This window comes from Alnus glutinosa, chromosome 8, assembly GCF_958979055.1.
Source record: "Alnus glutinosa chromosome 8, dhAlnGlut1.1, whole genome shotgun sequence".
Classification (NCBI taxonomy): Eukaryota; Viridiplantae; Streptophyta; class Magnoliopsida; order Fagales; family Betulaceae; genus Alnus; species Alnus glutinosa.
Window position 1 is genome coordinate 14,188,948 of NC_084893.1, and position 17,076 is coordinate 14,206,023.

The 17,076-nt window shown below is 37.6% G+C and overlaps 1 protein-coding gene across 1 annotated transcript; it reads left to right on the plus strand.

The window, feature by feature from the left end:
* Nucleotides 1–9,483: 9,483 nt before the first annotated feature.
* LOC133876148 (uncharacterized) lies at nt 9,484–11,231 on the plus strand. Its single transcript, XM_062314432.1, has 4 exons — nt 9,484–9,912; nt 10,474–10,611; nt 10,743–10,898; nt 11,074–11,231. The coding sequence occupies exons 1-4, from the start codon at nt 9,484–9,486 to the stop codon at nt 11,146–11,148; spliced, it is 798 nt and encodes a 265-aa protein (XP_062170416.1). The 3' UTR covers nt 11,149–11,231.
* Nucleotides 11,232–17,076: the final 5,845 nt, after the last annotated feature.

Genomic DNA, 17,076 nt, shown 5'->3' on the forward strand with positions numbered 1-17,076 from the left:
AGTGGTGCTGTCATGGGCCTCCTGAGTGCTCGTGGATCAAGTGTTTGACGTGTATAGTATTTTATGTCTTTAGAGAACAATGGCTTGAATAGAACTGTCGTTCCTACAGATGATGCCTACTGTTGATATAGTGATCAATCTAGTTAAACTTTCGATTCCAGATACCTGCAAGGAGGCCAAAGGTTAGAGTGGCATGCCAGTGGTGACGGCAGAACCACCTCCGATGCTTAAATTAGTGAAGGTGAATTTGAGATGAAGAATGAAAAAAATGTAAGTATAAGTAAGATGTAGGTAAGAGAGAATGAATAGGAAGAATGTACCTGTGCTACAATTTTTCTCACCTTTTATAGAGGCTACATGTCATTGGTCGGTAAGTTAGCTTAGTAAGGCAAGTGTCAACAGGTGTGGGGATCACCTATTGAACGCAGTGATTTTGTTTCCTTTTTTGTTCCATAATTTGTTAGCCTACTTCCCTTACCGAGCAGGTTCCAAAATGTAAGGTTCGTTAGGGATTGTTGGAAGTAAGAATGTTGACTTTTGTTCATGGCCGAACGTTCGAAGTAGGATAGCTGAATGTTTGAGTCGAGCCCTAATGCCGAACGTTCAATGTTGGAAGTCTTAATACGCCTATAACCCTAATGCCAAACGCTCGAGTATTGTATGCTATAGTCGACCGTATATCAGAAAGTACAGCCCACACGTCTAGTATGTATGTCAATGGGTACATTGAACATTCGACCAGGGACCACCGAACGTTGAACAAAACCTAAAAACCGTTGGATAAAACAGTGCACCGAACCTTCGATGTTTGGCATAATTATTGTAATAACCAGCTCATCCTTATCTTCAAACGCCCTAGGCCTATAAATACCCCCCATCCTCGCCCCTTTCACCTCATTTTCGCCCTTCCTTTAGTGTGTGAAAGTGAGAGAGTGTTTTGAAGAGATAGAATGAGCTCTTGTGGTTCTTGTTCTTCTAGGGAGGTAACATTACTAGTCTAACTATTTTCTTAAGTTGTTGTTATGTTGTTCAATTAGTTTTGATGCCCTAGCTTATAGTCTTGTTTCTCTACTTGGTTTTTGGTTTTAATACTAGATAAGTGTTTGATTAGTAATTTGATGAGTTTTGACGTACCAAGTTTTGCATGAAGGTATTATTGAGGCTTATGAATCTTTTAGAGATCATATTAAGACCTTAAGACTTGCTTAGAAGTGGTTATGTGGCTTTTAGGTTCAAAAATGAGATTTTCCCCAATGTCAAACGTTCGACCCTACATTGAAAAAACATTTGATGTCGAGGCTGAACATTCGACCAACGGGCATATTTTTAGCTTATTTAAGATTTATGGCTTGTTTAGTTTGGAATTAGGACTGATGATAGGTCTTTCACAGATTTCAGTGTTGGAAAATCCGAAGACGATTGCCAAAGGGAGTTTAAGCAGCCAATGTAAGCGGGCTATCTTGTGCTAGTATTTTTATCAATAATAACCCGGTTAATTTTATGTATAATGCTTTCAAAGACAAACCTCAATTATCTCTTAAGCATCTATCGAAATAAATGAGAAATATTTTATGCATGAAATGTGTGACTTGGATTACATTTTTGTAAATATTGTGTGACGACTTTTTTAATTTTTTTAATTTTTATACAAACATAAATGATGGATCATCACAGTGGGATGACTACTTGTCACAAAGCCAACATATGGTACACATCACATAACATGTACCTGATATTCAGAGTCGACATCTATGCAGCAGATAACATAAACATAACAGAATAGCGGAAAACACATCTATAAAACATCAACTGTATTACACAAAAGAGTCGTACATAAGTTTATCTGTTTAAGGCTTTAACATAACATTAATTACATAACAAAAGAATGGCTATCATATGATCTTGTCACAAGCGACACATGCCATACACAAAATATACAAAATATACAAAAGAAAAATGAACAACCCATATTCCAACCCATTACAACTATCGCATCGAGCTTCAGTCGTAATATCCCAAGTACTGTGCTACAGGGTCATCCTCTACATCTACGGTACCTGCAGCCAAAGCATCAATGTCTATATGGTTGTGGTGTTAGCCACATCTGTATAGGTGAAGGTATGAGTTCACCACCTCAGCAATATAAAACTCACTAAGTTTTCGCATAGAACTGAAATTACATTTTATCATTCGTTTACAATAATCGCTACCACTTATATTTATGAAAATCTGTCCCTGGAAAACATAGCGTAGCTGATAAGGTAAACACCGATATTTCAGAAACAAGTGAAAGTATACTATGTAGCTGTGAACGTGTATATAAGCATTCCAATCTACCGCATGGATTTACATATATACAAGCCCATCTACAACATATTACTTTTATACTAAGTGGCTTTGCCATACACGTATATAAGCATTTCTACTTAGGAAACACTAGCATACAAGTATATCTAAGCAGAAAGCACATGGCATCAAGCATAGATATACAGAGATACAAGCGTTTCCAAATTCTGGGAAACACAAGTATCTAAGCACAATCAAGCTTAGTGCCTTTAAAACATCTTATGCAGTCTAGCCGAATATAAATATACATATGCTCTTTTTCATTAAAACTCATATGCATATTAATACAGATTAGCATGAAAACTAATACATATAGTCATGAAAACATCTTAAACATCATATAAATCAATGCTATGCATGCTTATCATTTATTCTCTTTGATTTATGTATTTGATGCTATTTGCCGTAGGACTTGAACCCCTGGTTTTGTTTCTGATGTTATTTGTTGTTTGTCGTTTGCCATGGGACTTGAAACCCCGGTCTTGTTTACTTGCCGTTGGACTTAAACCCCTGGTCTTGTTTACTCATTATAGGGCTTGCCCTGAGGTAGTGAGAGCTTGCAACTCACTCCTACTAAGGACTTGTCCTTCATATAACGCTATTAAGATTCTATTTACAGTATCGAGGGCTTGCCCTCATGGACTTGTCCGTTTGTATAATGTTGGAGACTTGTCTTGATTCTTCTAATGCCTTATGCATTTCTCTCACATCTATGCTTATGCTTTATGCTCAAATCAATATACATTTAAATTTCATGATCATGTTTTTAACACAATATTCTCATAAAACACAAGTATTTCTACGGGTCATTTTCACAATCGCATATCACACAGATAATTGAAAGTAATTAAAAAACACTCTAACACAAATACTCAACATATTGTCAGTTCGGATCAAACAAGCATATTATTTGCATTTCTATAAAATGCTTAAAACATAGTATCTTTTCTTAGTGAATAGAATACTCACCTTGGTTGCGTGGATATTAGGCTCAACTTATGGTTTTCTAGGCAATGATTTGCAATGTATCACTGTAATTCAACACATTGCACACATTTAGCATTTTCTAACACTAGACTTACATTTAGCTCTTAAATTACTCAAGAGCTAGATCTATGGAAAACCCATAGAATTTCTAGGGTTCCAATCAACTACCCAATAACACCAAAACACTAACCCATAAGATTTACTTAGGGTTAGACACTAAAAACCACAATTAAAACAAATACCCAAAAGTTAGGGTTTAGGGATTTACCTTGATTTCTCACCAAGCTAAAAACCGTTGCTTGGAAATGGCTAGAATACCTCAAGAACACCAAATACCTAAAGAATAATAGAAGATTAAGCGTAATCTCTCAAGAGTTAATCCAAAACTAGAGAGATTATGAATTTTTGATTTTACCTCAAATCGAACGGTGAAAAAGTAGATCGGGCTTTGTAGATCACGTTTCCGAGGTTAGATTTGAGGTTGGGAGCTTGGATCTTCGTGGACCGAGGTGAAAAACCAAGAGAAAATCGTGTGGAGATGAGAAAGTTTTGGAAATATGAGCTAAAAAAGCTCATTTTCGCTTTTATATAGCGCAATGTCTGGACACAATAAGTGCATATCCAGACACGCGTTGCAGGATTCGCAACTCTGCAACTTGTGTCCGGACACAGGTATTGCGTGTCCCGACACGACTTCCAGAAAGTCGTGTTTATGTGTTTTCTAAGAGTTTTCAAGGTGTTTTCATGCTATTACTAAGGGGTGGACTTACCCCTTACTTTCTCCACCCTATAAAACATATATGTTGCAAAACATCTATGCTTTGTAGTGATGCCAGTTAGGTTTTATTTTTTTATTTTTTTATTTTTTGAGTAAGAAGGATCTCGAGGTAGACGCGGCCATTCAAAGGAATGATATTGATCTGGTTATGCTTGAGGACTGATTGCATGATTTTAAAGATCTCTCATAATAATTAGTACTTATGGGAGATGTTGTAGGCTTAGCATTTGAGGCATATCACACAATTTTTATCTCAATTTCTACGAGTCATTTTCACAATCGCAAATCAGACAATTTCTATCTCAAATCCAGTATACAATAAAACTTAGATAAAACAAATATCAATTTATACTTGTCATTTTACACACATAAAACTTCATCAAAACACTCTTCAAATCATGCTTTCATATTCACATCTCAACATAATTGAAAGTAATTAAAAACACTCAAACACAAAACATTCAACATATTGTCGGTTCGGATCAAACAAGCATATCATTTGCATTTCTATAAAATGCTTAAAACATAGTATCTTTTCTTAGTGAGTAGAAAATACTCACCTTGGCCGCGCGGATATTAGGCTCAACTTATGGTTTCCTAGTCAATGACTTGCAATGTATCGCTATAATTCAACACATTGCACACATCTAGCATTTTCTAACACTAGACTCACATTTAACTCTTAAATTGCTCAAGAGCTAGACCGATGAAAAACCCATAAAATTTCTAGAGTTCCAATCAACTACTCAACACACCAAAATACTAACCCATAAGAATATAAGATTTACTTAGGGTTAGACATTAAAAACCACAATTAAAACAAATACCCAAAAGTTAGGGATTTACCTTGATTTCTCATCAAGTTAAAACCCATTTCTTGGAAATGGCTAGAATATCTCAAGAACACCAAATACCTAAAGAATAATAGAAGATTAAGCATAAGGGATAAATATATTTTAGCCCCCCAAACTACCACCCTTTCTCCGGATGGCCCCCCAAACTACCACTTTCTGATTTTTTAACCCTATCCGTCCATTTATGCCGTCAATTTTAAACAGAAATCCGAAAATGCCCCTCCTACACTTTGAAATTCTCACGGTTAAGGGAGGGGTATTTTCGGGTTTTTGGCCAATTTCTATTAGAATTGACGGCATAAATAGACGGATGGGGTCAAAAAATCAGAAAGTGGTAGTTTGGGGGGCCAAAATTTAAGCATTGATAGTTTGGGGGGTCATCCAGAGAAAGGGTGGTAGTTTGGGGGGCTAAAATATATTTAACCCTCAGCATAATCTCTCAAGAATCGGCCCAAAACTAGAGAGATTATGAATTTCGAATTTTACTTCAAATCGAACGGTGAAAATATAGATCGGGTTTTGTAAATCACGTTTCCGAGGTTAAATTTGAGGTTGAGGGCTTGGATCTTCGTGGATCAAGAGTTTTAGGTGAAAACCCAAGAGAAAATCGTGTGGGGGTGAGAAAGTTCCGAAAAAATGAGCTAAAGAAACTCATTTTCGCTTTTATACAACGTAGTGTCAGAACACGATAAGTGCTTGTCCAGACATGCGTTGCAGGATTCGCAACACAACTTCCAGAAAACTTGTGTCGTGTTCGCGTCCCATGCGTGTCCGGACACAACTTCCAGAAAGTCTTGTTTACGCGTTTCTAAGTATTTTCAAGGTGTTTTCTTGCCATTATACTAATTCTAATAATTTATTTAGTCTAATTTATAATTCAAACTTCTAATTAATGTCTCAAATATTACATATTGTCTCCAATGATGCATTATATGATTCAAAGACTTCTTATTTATGTTAATGATGTGATATGAAATGATTTGTTATGTGATTATGTGTAAAGGCTATGAGATAATAAATGAGGCCACTGGTACGAGTATGCATGTGTGTTTAAACAAACATTAGAGGAAGTGCAACACACCCTAGGAAGGCCTCACTAGCCGCTAGTTCTAAGTAAAGGGGGCTAGACTGACAAGGTTCCGTAGAGACTGGTTGAGTGGACTAGTCCTTGTCGAAAGATGATGTGTGGGAAAAGCAAAACCTTACACTGCGGGTTAATTAAACAAAGCTACATATATTTATATAGTAAAATGGCATTGATTTGTAGATGGCACAAGTAGTTGCAAGTAAACCAAGGACTGTCCTTGCCTTGTAGATTGTACAAGTAGTTGCAAGAAAAGCAAGGAATGACCTTACCTTGTGGATGGCACAAGTAGCAACAAACAAAGTAAGGATTTAGACAAATGTTTATTTAAATCTAATATGTATGAAATGAATATGTTTGCCAAAAGAATAATCATAGTAAATGTTTTAAGAGAAATGACTTCAAAAATATTACTTTTATCTGTATATGAACTGTTCATAATCACACACTAGCACCGCTGACTTGCTTACTAAGTGGTGGACTTACCCCTTGCTTTCTCTACCTGTAAAACATAGATGTTTTGCCCCTACCTGCAAAGCATATATGTTTTATAGTGATGCGAGCTAGGTTTTATTTTTTATTTTTTATTTTTTAGTAAGAAGGATCTCGAGGTAGACGCGGCCATTCAAAGGAATGATATTGATCTGGTTATGCTTGAGGACTGATTGTAGGATTTTAAAGATTGCTCATGATAATTAGAACTCATGGGAGATGTTGTAGACTTAGCATTTGAGGCTCAATTGTGTGTATTAAGGATTTAGTTTTGATATTTTATATCAATGATTTATATAATGTGATTTCAATAATGTAATGACTCCTGGTAGATGTTTTGGTTGTAATTAATGTTGGTAGAATATCTTATGTTTTTGTTGCGTAGTGTTTTCTATTAAAGGAGTGAAGATCCCTGAGTCCTATTCCTGTTGGAATGGAATTGGGAGACGAACTGTAAAATTAATTACTAGTTAATTAATTTCTCAGAGTGTTACACAAAATGTAGGTCATCTAGGACTTTGGCTGGCTTTCCGTAGAGAGAAGACAGCCAATGGTTTACTTTGCTACTTTGCATATTCTTAACTGGCAAGTCGTTAATGGAGTGGATCATGATTTCTTATTTAGTTCATTTTCGTGTGGGGCACAATCAAAGGGAAAGGTTCCGGTGAGCGCACTGTTTGATAAGTTCGGGTCTGGGTTGGGGCCGGGTCTACTTTTGGGGCAATGGGCCTTTGGTTGGGTCCACTGGTTTTTGGGCACTCCAAAAACATGCCATTGAGATGCAAGGTAGGTTAGCTTCCGTTAAGCAATTAATGTAGTAGATAGTAGACTATAATTTATTTTTATAGAACTACTATATATATGATCGAATTTGATTAGCAATAACCTCAAAGATTTATCCTCTTTTTTACTTGATTAAAAGTGAGGAGGATGAAACCGGCTTTTGATTCATGCAAGTGGGTATTGTATTAAGGGTCAGGCCGACTGGGGTGGCATTAATGTTAGCTGATGGGATGAAAAGGCTAAGCCGAAGCACCTGATACTATGTACTCGATCTCTGAAACAAATCTTCCTTTCTCTCCATCTATCACTTTGCTTTTTGTGGCAAATAGCCAGAGAATGTTATAATTTGAGCCAGAAGCCTCCCTCAATCGCTCCCAGATTAATTATATCAATTTCTTGCCAATTTACATTAACAATTATTTGCACTCCAAAATTACGTCAATCGATCTCTCTCTCTCTCTCTCTCTCTCTCTCTCTCTCTCTCTCTCTCTCTCTCTCTCTCTCTATATATATATATATATATATATATATATATATATATATATATATATATATATATATATTATTGTTTGATACTAGCTAATTACTCTCTCTCTCTCTCTCTCTATATATATATATATGGGGTTGATCATGATCAATTGGTAATTAAGATCGATGAGAAAGGTAGGAATCTTTTGAGATAAGAAAAGATGGTGCCAAATATATCTCATGTGTACTTTTTGTAAGACAAATTTGTTTTGAACCAGATACCCCTTCCAATTCAGAACAAAGCTTCGATAGAAGAAAAACAAAATTACCATTGAACCCTCTTCCAAGATAAAAGCGAATTTCTTGCTAATCTCTATACACCAGCCATTCCACGGATGTAGCTAGGTCGTAATTAGTCCTATCTTATATTGAATTTGCATATAAACTTAATTAATTCCACCTCTTCGTATATACGCATGAGCTGGACCTAATTAATTCCTGAATCAAAAACTTGAACCAATAATTAATAATATAACTCTCTTTTCTTAAGCTGCTAGGTAGGGGAATATATATATATATATGCATGGTGAGGGTAAAAATATAATTTGACGTAATGCATATTGCATGGCATGGCAACGCAACATATATAGTGGGTACTGTTATGAAAAAAATGGGCAAGTTAAGGAATACAAATTTGGGGGATATATATTGTTGTACTTGAATTGTGGACGCATAATCTTACAAGCCCATGTGTTAGATTCCTGGTCTATAAGTAGCTAGCTAGCTAGGTCACATGGCAGACTCACATCTTTAGTAGCTACTACTTTACCTAGAGGCATACTTGCTTTAAACAGTAGTATTCACATCACATGAGCACCCAATTCATTCATTTGAAATGGATTAGCTAGCTAATTAGAAAAAAGAAATGGATTAGCTAGCTAGGCCCTGAATTAATTAGTTGAGTCAAAAAGCATTCATTAATTTTATTCTTTAATTTAGCCATTATTTTTTTAATTAGTTTCAAAATGGTTATTTTGTAAATTATTATAATTATGAAGTGATAAAGGTTGATATATATATAAAAAACTAAATTTCCACCATTTAATTTGAAAAAAAAAAAAGAATTTGAGTAACATGATTAATTAGAACAACCAAACCCTATTTAAGTGAAATATCCAATAACTAGCAAAGCTGACATTCTAATTAGAGTAGTGTGACACTCTTGGCAAACTAATACGAGGGATATTATTGGGGAGCAATTTGGCTAGCTTGGAAAATGAACAAATTATTAACCTAAAAACTGATTTGGTTAAATAGGTTAGAATTTTCACGCGTTTACAGCTTTACCAAACAGTAAACACTTAGTTACAGCTGAAAACACTTAGTTTTAAAGCTGCCCAAGAAGCTAATTATGTCTTAGAGTGTGCCGGTCAGCTACCCGTGCAAGCTGCAGAGCAAGTTGCATGGGCAAAGCCAGTGCACTACCGCATTGCTATATATATTCAAGGTTTAGAGAAAAGGGTGATATTGAGTGTGACGGCACACAGGGCCGGCCAAAAGATCTAATTAATCCATTTATTATATTATTATACACACACACACACACTGATCTGTCTCTCTCTCTCTCTCTCTCTAGATATCGATCTACCTAGCTAGCTCCTACCTCCTTCGATCTCCATTAATAATTAATAATGTCTTCCATTCCTCAATTCTACTCCGAGTACTGCACATTCCCTAGTCATCTTTCAGAGTTCTCTACACCAACGTCGACGTCTGTGCCTGGGGTTGGTGCTCATCCAATGTGGAGTACTAGTCATCAGGAAAGCTTAGTGCCACCATTATTTGATAATGCTCTGCTCGATCATGTTGTTTCGCCACAATCCCAGATCACATCATCGGTCAGGATGTCATCCTATCCCGGCGGGAAACTAGGGACATTGGACTTTGCAGCCGTGTCTGACTACTATAAAGTGGATTTGTCTGCAGCCATGCCTGCAGGGGCTGGGCTTGACAATTTTGGTGCCGCCTTCCAACCCAATATGTGCCAGTTCAGGGAGGACTATTGCTGTGGATTTCTCGACGATTTTAAGCCCCTTTTTCCTGCTGCTGGGGAAAACTGGGTACGTACGTATGTAAGCTTAATTAATTACGTACTTCCAAGTCTTTTATTTATTTTTATTTATTTATTTTTTTAAAAAAAAAAAAACTCACTGCATGTGTTTAATTATTTATTAATTAATCAATGCATTAATTTCTTTGTCCAAATAAATATATAGATTTATATCTAGTGTACGTTTCCTGAAGAACTCATATATATATATATAGTAGCTAGAGCTGGGCAATCGAAACTTTCTATAAAAGGCAAATTAAAGCCACAGTTTTTCCTTGGAACCAGGGATACGTGTCGTATGAACAAAAGGTTCAAGTGCAGAGTTGCCTAAGGTAGAAAAAAACCTTCACTAGCTAAAGATTTAATTGGGCCTAAGTTGAGATAATAAGCCCGATATATATATATATATAACAAGCTGATAATTATTAATTGCTTGTGATAAGTGAAGTAGAAGTGGCTAGTTGATAAATATGATTTTCATGTAATTAAAATCATGTAGTTAATTAGTATGCGCGCATGCTATGATCGATCATTAGCTTTAATTATTTGTGTTTAAATATGTTGTTTGTAGGGAATTCAAGGTAATCAAGCGCCAGCGATTGAAGAATCCAATATCAAAGTTGGACGGTACTCGGAGGAGGAAAGGAAGGAAAGGATTGTAAGATATTTGAAAAAGAGAAACCAAAGGAACTTCAACAAAACCATCAAGGTCTAGCTAGCTACTCTCTCTCTCTCTCTCTCTCTCCCTCTCTCGTGAGACTTCATAATTGTAGCATTAATTAATTAAATAAATAAATAATCCATCCGGACACGGTACGTACGTGTTAATTGTGTATACAGTATGCATGTCGCAAGACCCTAGCTGACAGGAGAGTTAGGGTTCGTGGGAGATTTGCAAGGAACAGTGAACTCTGTCAAGAGACCACAATGCTAGTCATCAACAACGACGACGATCCTCACAAGCAGGAATCCTGCTGTAGTAGTGATGCCACCGAGGTACTTAATATTCCTTCCTCCACTAATTTATTTCATTAATCATCTCTAGCGATGATTAATCATAGTATATACTTCTCCAATATATATATATATATAGATATATCTTTTTATCGATTTGCACCATCATTTCACAACCACGTGTGTTATTAATTCAGGGATAATATTTTGCGTGCAGATAAAAACGGACGACGACGACTGGCTGCAAGAGGCTATGGCAAGTCTAATGTATTTACCATATATTGCTGGGTGATAGCTTATGCAAATTCACAAACCAATGTAGCCAGCCTGTAGGGACGTTTAAATAGGGCATGCCTTTTTATTTTATTTTGCTTAACTACTCTTACGTACTAGGCAAAATATTCAGTTTATATATATATATATATATATAATATTGTTTACTCTGGAATTGGGTTGTTTTCCTATAACCTCTAGTCGCAAATTAAGGTATTGATCAAAAGAAAAAAAACTTAATTCTTTTTCTTTCTTTCCTTTTTTTTTTTTTTAAAAAAAAAAATATATATATATATATATGCTAACTTCTCTTTCACGTTATTGCTTAGATAAGCAAGTTTACTTTGCCCGAATTTACAATGTCCCACACAGCTATCATTTTTTTTTTTTTTAATGACCATAAATCCCCCTAACACAGAGTTGTTTCATGTACCCATCTCGTTTGGGTAAATCTCGAATCAGATAAAGATTTTGACTTTGCCAACAAGTGTAATCTAAAAAATTATTTGCACATAAGAGAATTCTAATATAAAATTCCTTTGAGATGAATTAATTAGAATTTGTCTCATGGATATTAGTCGTTGGTCCGCTGTATTTTACAATCAAGTTAATGGAATTACGTACATTTACCACCTCACCACTCACCAGTTGCAGTTATTTGAACCTGTGCCAGTGGTCATCATGGATCTAGTTGAGAAGATCGAGCTATTAATTAATCTTAATTATTTTTGTAGAAAATCATGTAGAAATATTTGATGTAATTAATTATAAAAGAGAAAAGAATATGAGAGAGAGCAGAAGCAGAGAGAGACATCTGTGTTCCATCTGATCTATTGAAGTATATTAAATATAGTCTTACTGAGGCCTCTATTTATAGAGGAGTAATGCTATGAACCATTTTTTTTTTCTCTAAAATTGATGTGACTTTTAAAATTATTATTGAATTTGAGATTAATTATTATTGAATTTTGATCTAATTGATGATTTTAAAAGTTAAATCAATTTTGGAAGGATAAAAAGATCGTCCCTATAATTACTCATTTATAGAGAGACTATGAGTGGTGAACAAGTAAACCCTAAAATACATAAGGAAAGAAATTAACCTAAAGAAATATTAATATCAAATATTCTTAACAACTATTCCGACGTAATTATTACTAAACTCATTGTCTATTGAGAAATGATATTTGGCTACCACATGACATAACTATTGACTACCTTCTTTTTTTATTAAAAAAAAAAAAAAAAAATCACAAAACCATGTAAATGGGTTGGAGTCTGGTTTTTTGGTCTTTTGTTTTTTTTTTTTTTTTTTTTTTTTTTTTTTTTTTTTTTAAATAAAAAGGGGCAAATGTGGTCAATAGTTGTGTCATGGGGTGGCCAAATATCATTTGTAGAAGCAGCATTAAATTTTTTAAGTTGTGGGTTTAGGATTTTTAAAACATCGGTTACTTGCCCCGCCGCGCACTAAAAAAGAACAAACTAAAAAAAACCGTAACCCCCTCTCTGCCCCTCACTTCATTCTTTCTTACCCTCATTTTCTTTCCTTCTGCCGCTTAAGTTCTTAACCCATGACTTCCAATTCCCGAGTCTCTCCCTTCGTCTCTCTTCTTTCCTTGATCCGGATCTAAGTGATCGAATGAGAAGTTGTATTTTCGAGTTTCGATCTTGTTCTCAGCTCCAGATCTGGTCCTTTAGGTGAGGCTCTTTACTTTACAGGGTGGGAATTGAAGAGATGCTAATATCGGAATGTGGCTTGGAAGAATCAGAAGCATTCACTTTGGAGCGGAATACGCGAGGCACTGATTGGGTTTGTTTGTGGAAATCTCGTTCTTTGTCTTTGATTCTCTGTGCTGAATAAATTCGTAGTAATGGTTTACTAAAATATTGGATTTTGGATTTGGGTTTTGTTGATTGCCAGGTGTTGGGAATTATTATCCCTAAAGCCCAAATGGGCCCATTATAGAAGTTTGGGCCTAGCTGGTTTGCCCAGCTTGAACGAACCTGATTCCACAAGCCTGGAATTCAGGAAGCCCCTATCAAAAGGGAAATGGGCCTAAAAGTCCAACTAAGACCCACCACTAATCCAAAAAGAAGGCCCGTCGGCTGAGTCCAATGCAGTGCTCTTCCCACTTCCAGTCAAAGAACGAGAAGCCGCAAGAATTCGAGATACTCGGCCACGTTCCACAAAGATGCCTCCAATCCGATTGTGGGTGTACATGTTTCGGATTATTAGAAGACTTACATTCCGAGATGGGTAGTAACCCACATTTTGGAGACCACGATCTGAGAGACGTTCTCCCCTATTTCAAGGGGTTAATTGTCTCAACCCTTCAGTATAAATACATACCAACCTCCAGGTATCAAAGGGTTAAGATTATTATTAAAGCACTATTGTTATTTTACCAAAGAAACTGACTTAAGCATTGGAGTGGGGCTAGCTGGCACCCCCAGCAATCACTCTCATTGCTATACTGTTTTGCAGAAGGAGATCAGAAACACTTTATAACAGCTCGTGTCGCCTAATCGGAAATTGTACGAACAGTTTGGTGCCGTCTGTGGGAACGATTTTCATCAAGGTTTCACATAAAAAAAAAAATTAAAAAAAAATTACTCTGAAATGGTGCATGTGAGAGCCTTTGAACCCGAGGGAAACAATCCTCCACCTAGGGGAATGCCTTTGAACCTAGAACACGTGCTGCCATGGAGGCCTGACTTGTCCAGATGTCCCGAGACATGGCCACACTCACTGAGCAAAATCTTCGGCACTTGAAGCAGATTCAGGGAGAACGAATCCTTGAAGAGTTGGATGAAAACTATGGTGGTGAGAGCAACGTACACGCCAGAAGAAATGAGAGACAGGGAGCGCCGAGGATGCCTCTCGGAATAATAAGTATTGTCGACAGGACAAAAGGAGGAGGTTGAGTGGGGCCATGGCCTCCTAAGACTAGAAGTACAACCTAAAAATTGAAATTGACTTCTAAAAATAAAGTGTGTGCATAAGTGTCAACAAAAGTTAAGCACAACGAAAAGTAAACAAAACACAGATTTTTGTTGACGAAGTGGAAACTCAATCAAGAGAAAAACCACTATGGGGCAGCCAAACCCAGGAATTTCACTATTCAGAAGACAAAGCAAGATACAAGATAGTAACACTCACATTAACCCGATGCAGTGGTCGTACCTTGCTCTCTGACGTGTCACCCAACACGAATGCTTCCCAACCAGGTCTCCTACCTGAAGGGGTCTTCAATGGAATCCTTTACCTTAGGGCCAACCCCTAAGATAGACTTCAGATGTAGCCCAGCACACTTGTAACGGCTTCAGAGGGATCTTGAACTTCTCTGAGCTCTTGTGGAATTCAATACTGAATTCTTGCAGTTCTCAATGCCCAGGGGCCTCTAATTATAGGCTGAGGTGCAGAATGGGCGACTGCTGTAATATGTACGGACGCCGTCCGGACGGTGAACTTGAGCCGTCTGGACGGACAACTGTGCGATATGATTTTTTGAAAAATTCGCTGAAAATCTTTCCTGTTTAAGAGCCCCGTCCGGACGGTCGCACGTCCGCTGCAAGTAATTTCCATATAAGGCTTCGCGCGTCCGGACCAAGGGGGAAGAACGTCTGGACGGCAATTCTTCAACACACAATTTCCATATATGCTATGCATGCGTCCGGACCATGAGAGGTAGACGTCCGGACGGTTGAAGTCGAATCGGCAATTTCCTTAACTGATGAGAGCGCGTCCGGACCAATGCTGACTGACGTCTAGACGGTGATATTTGAATTGCGATTCTTGCCTTATTTATGAGCACGTCCGGATGGGAAACCACATCGTCCGGACGGTGTATCAATCTTCCTATATCTGAACTTGGAAAGAATCTGAAGCTGATCGATCACTGATGGACGTCCGGACGGGATGCTGAGAGGTCCGGACGGATGCAAGCTGGAACAGAAGCTTCTCGATACAGTGGAGGGTCTGGACGGAAAGATACGTCGTTCGGACGAATGATGCTGGTCTGTCTGGCGTCCAGACGGTATGACACGTCGTCTGGACAAATGGAACAGTGGATAGATGGGCGTTCGGACGGGATAACACGTCGTCCAGACAGCTGACTGGGAATCTGAAATCTTCTATCTTTTTCGCAGTGTAGAGTCTTCTGAAAATGCTCTGACAAGTGGAATCCTTGTTTACAGCATCTTTTATACAATAGTGATTTTGTCCAAACACAGAATGAGGCCAAAATACTAACACAACTAACTCCAAAAGGAGATGAACCATCAAGAGAAAGGTAAAACCTTTTTGTAGATAATTTGTTGCATGGAATAGCTTCGTCGTTCACTGGTTAGACCTAGGCAGTTTGCCTTCAAGAAAAATTCAAAGTCCCGATCATTGACGTATTCACCGGGTTTGAGGATCCGATCGAGCACCTAGATAACTACCGAGCTCATTTGGATTTTTATGGGACTCCATCTTAGGTGGCCTGCCAAGCATTACCCTTGACCCTCTCCGGAAATGCCTAAGATTGGTTCCGGAAACTCCCGCCAAGGTCCATTGATAACTTTGATGACCTAGGGAGAAAGTTCCTGACCCAGTTCTTGGTGGGACGAGTACTAAAGAGGCTTGCTGGCCATTTGCTGTCCATGCGCCAACATGAAAGAAGCCCGCTAGCCATTTACTGTCCTTGGGCCAATGATGAATGCTAAATATTGTATAATTGGACCCTTTAATTTACATTTGTTAAACCTTTAGTTTTGTTATTTGGTTAGTTTTGGTTTTTAAGTGTTTTGCAGGTCTTTGAGAGAAAATAGCGGTATTTTTGTGGATTGACAAAGGAAAGGAATATCAGGGAGAATAAAATATAAATGAAGAGAAAATAATTGCCAATAAGGGAAGATTTTGTCTTGACATAGAGATGCAAGGAAATAATTATTTTTTGTCTTAACCTAAATTTGGACCACCAAGCTTTCTTTCCATGAAGTGCTTTTATTATTTCCAAAGAAGGTGTAGGACCGAATTGAGAGAGTTTCATGCGGTGTCATTGAGAGAATATAGATCTGCATCACGTCATCCAACAAAAGTCCACCAAGATCTCCACCATAATTCTTGCCTTGAATGTTACGTGACCTGACAGCTCTTTACATGATTTATTTCCATAACTAAGCCATGCACGTGAACTGAAGAGCCGTTCAACGCAGCAGCACTTGCTTTTATTTTCTTTCCTTAACTGAAGACCAAAGCAGCAACGTGGAATGCGTGATTTTCAGCGAGACACTAGATTTCTTTCCATGCTAAGAGTCGAAACGTACTTCTTTCTTCAAAGCAGTTGGACAACACCGAATCAAACACATCTCCTTCCATAATGAGCAGCACCAAGACTTGAATTCTGTTAGTTTTTGTGTTGGCTGCATTCTGTTGGACAAAATCACTTCTATGTAATGATGCTTTTAAACAGGGATTTAGCTATTCAGAGTTCTTCTAGAAAGTTCTGCACAGTCTGCATGTCAGAGAAATCGGATCCCTTGAAGCCGTCCGGATGACGTGATATACCATCCGGATGCCCAACTGTCCAAAGCATCATCTGTCCGAACGACAAGAACTTTCTGTCCGGACCTTCCTCTGTGTTGAGAAGCTTCGAACTATTCCAGCTTGCATCCGTCCGGACGTTTCAGCAGCACGTCCAAACGCCACTCAGTGTTCGATTAGCTATGAGATTTCTTTCCAAAACACAGATATGGGAAGACAACTGCAACCGTTCGGACGATGTGAATTCCTGTCCGGACGCGCTCATCCAAAAAGCAAGTTGAACATTCAAAATTTAGACGTCCGAACAACGGTCTTCATGGTCCGGACGCGCGAGCTTCATATATGGAAATTGTGTGCTGATCAACCGTCCGGACAACACATCCTATGTTCCGGACCCGCCAAGCCTTGATATGGAAATTG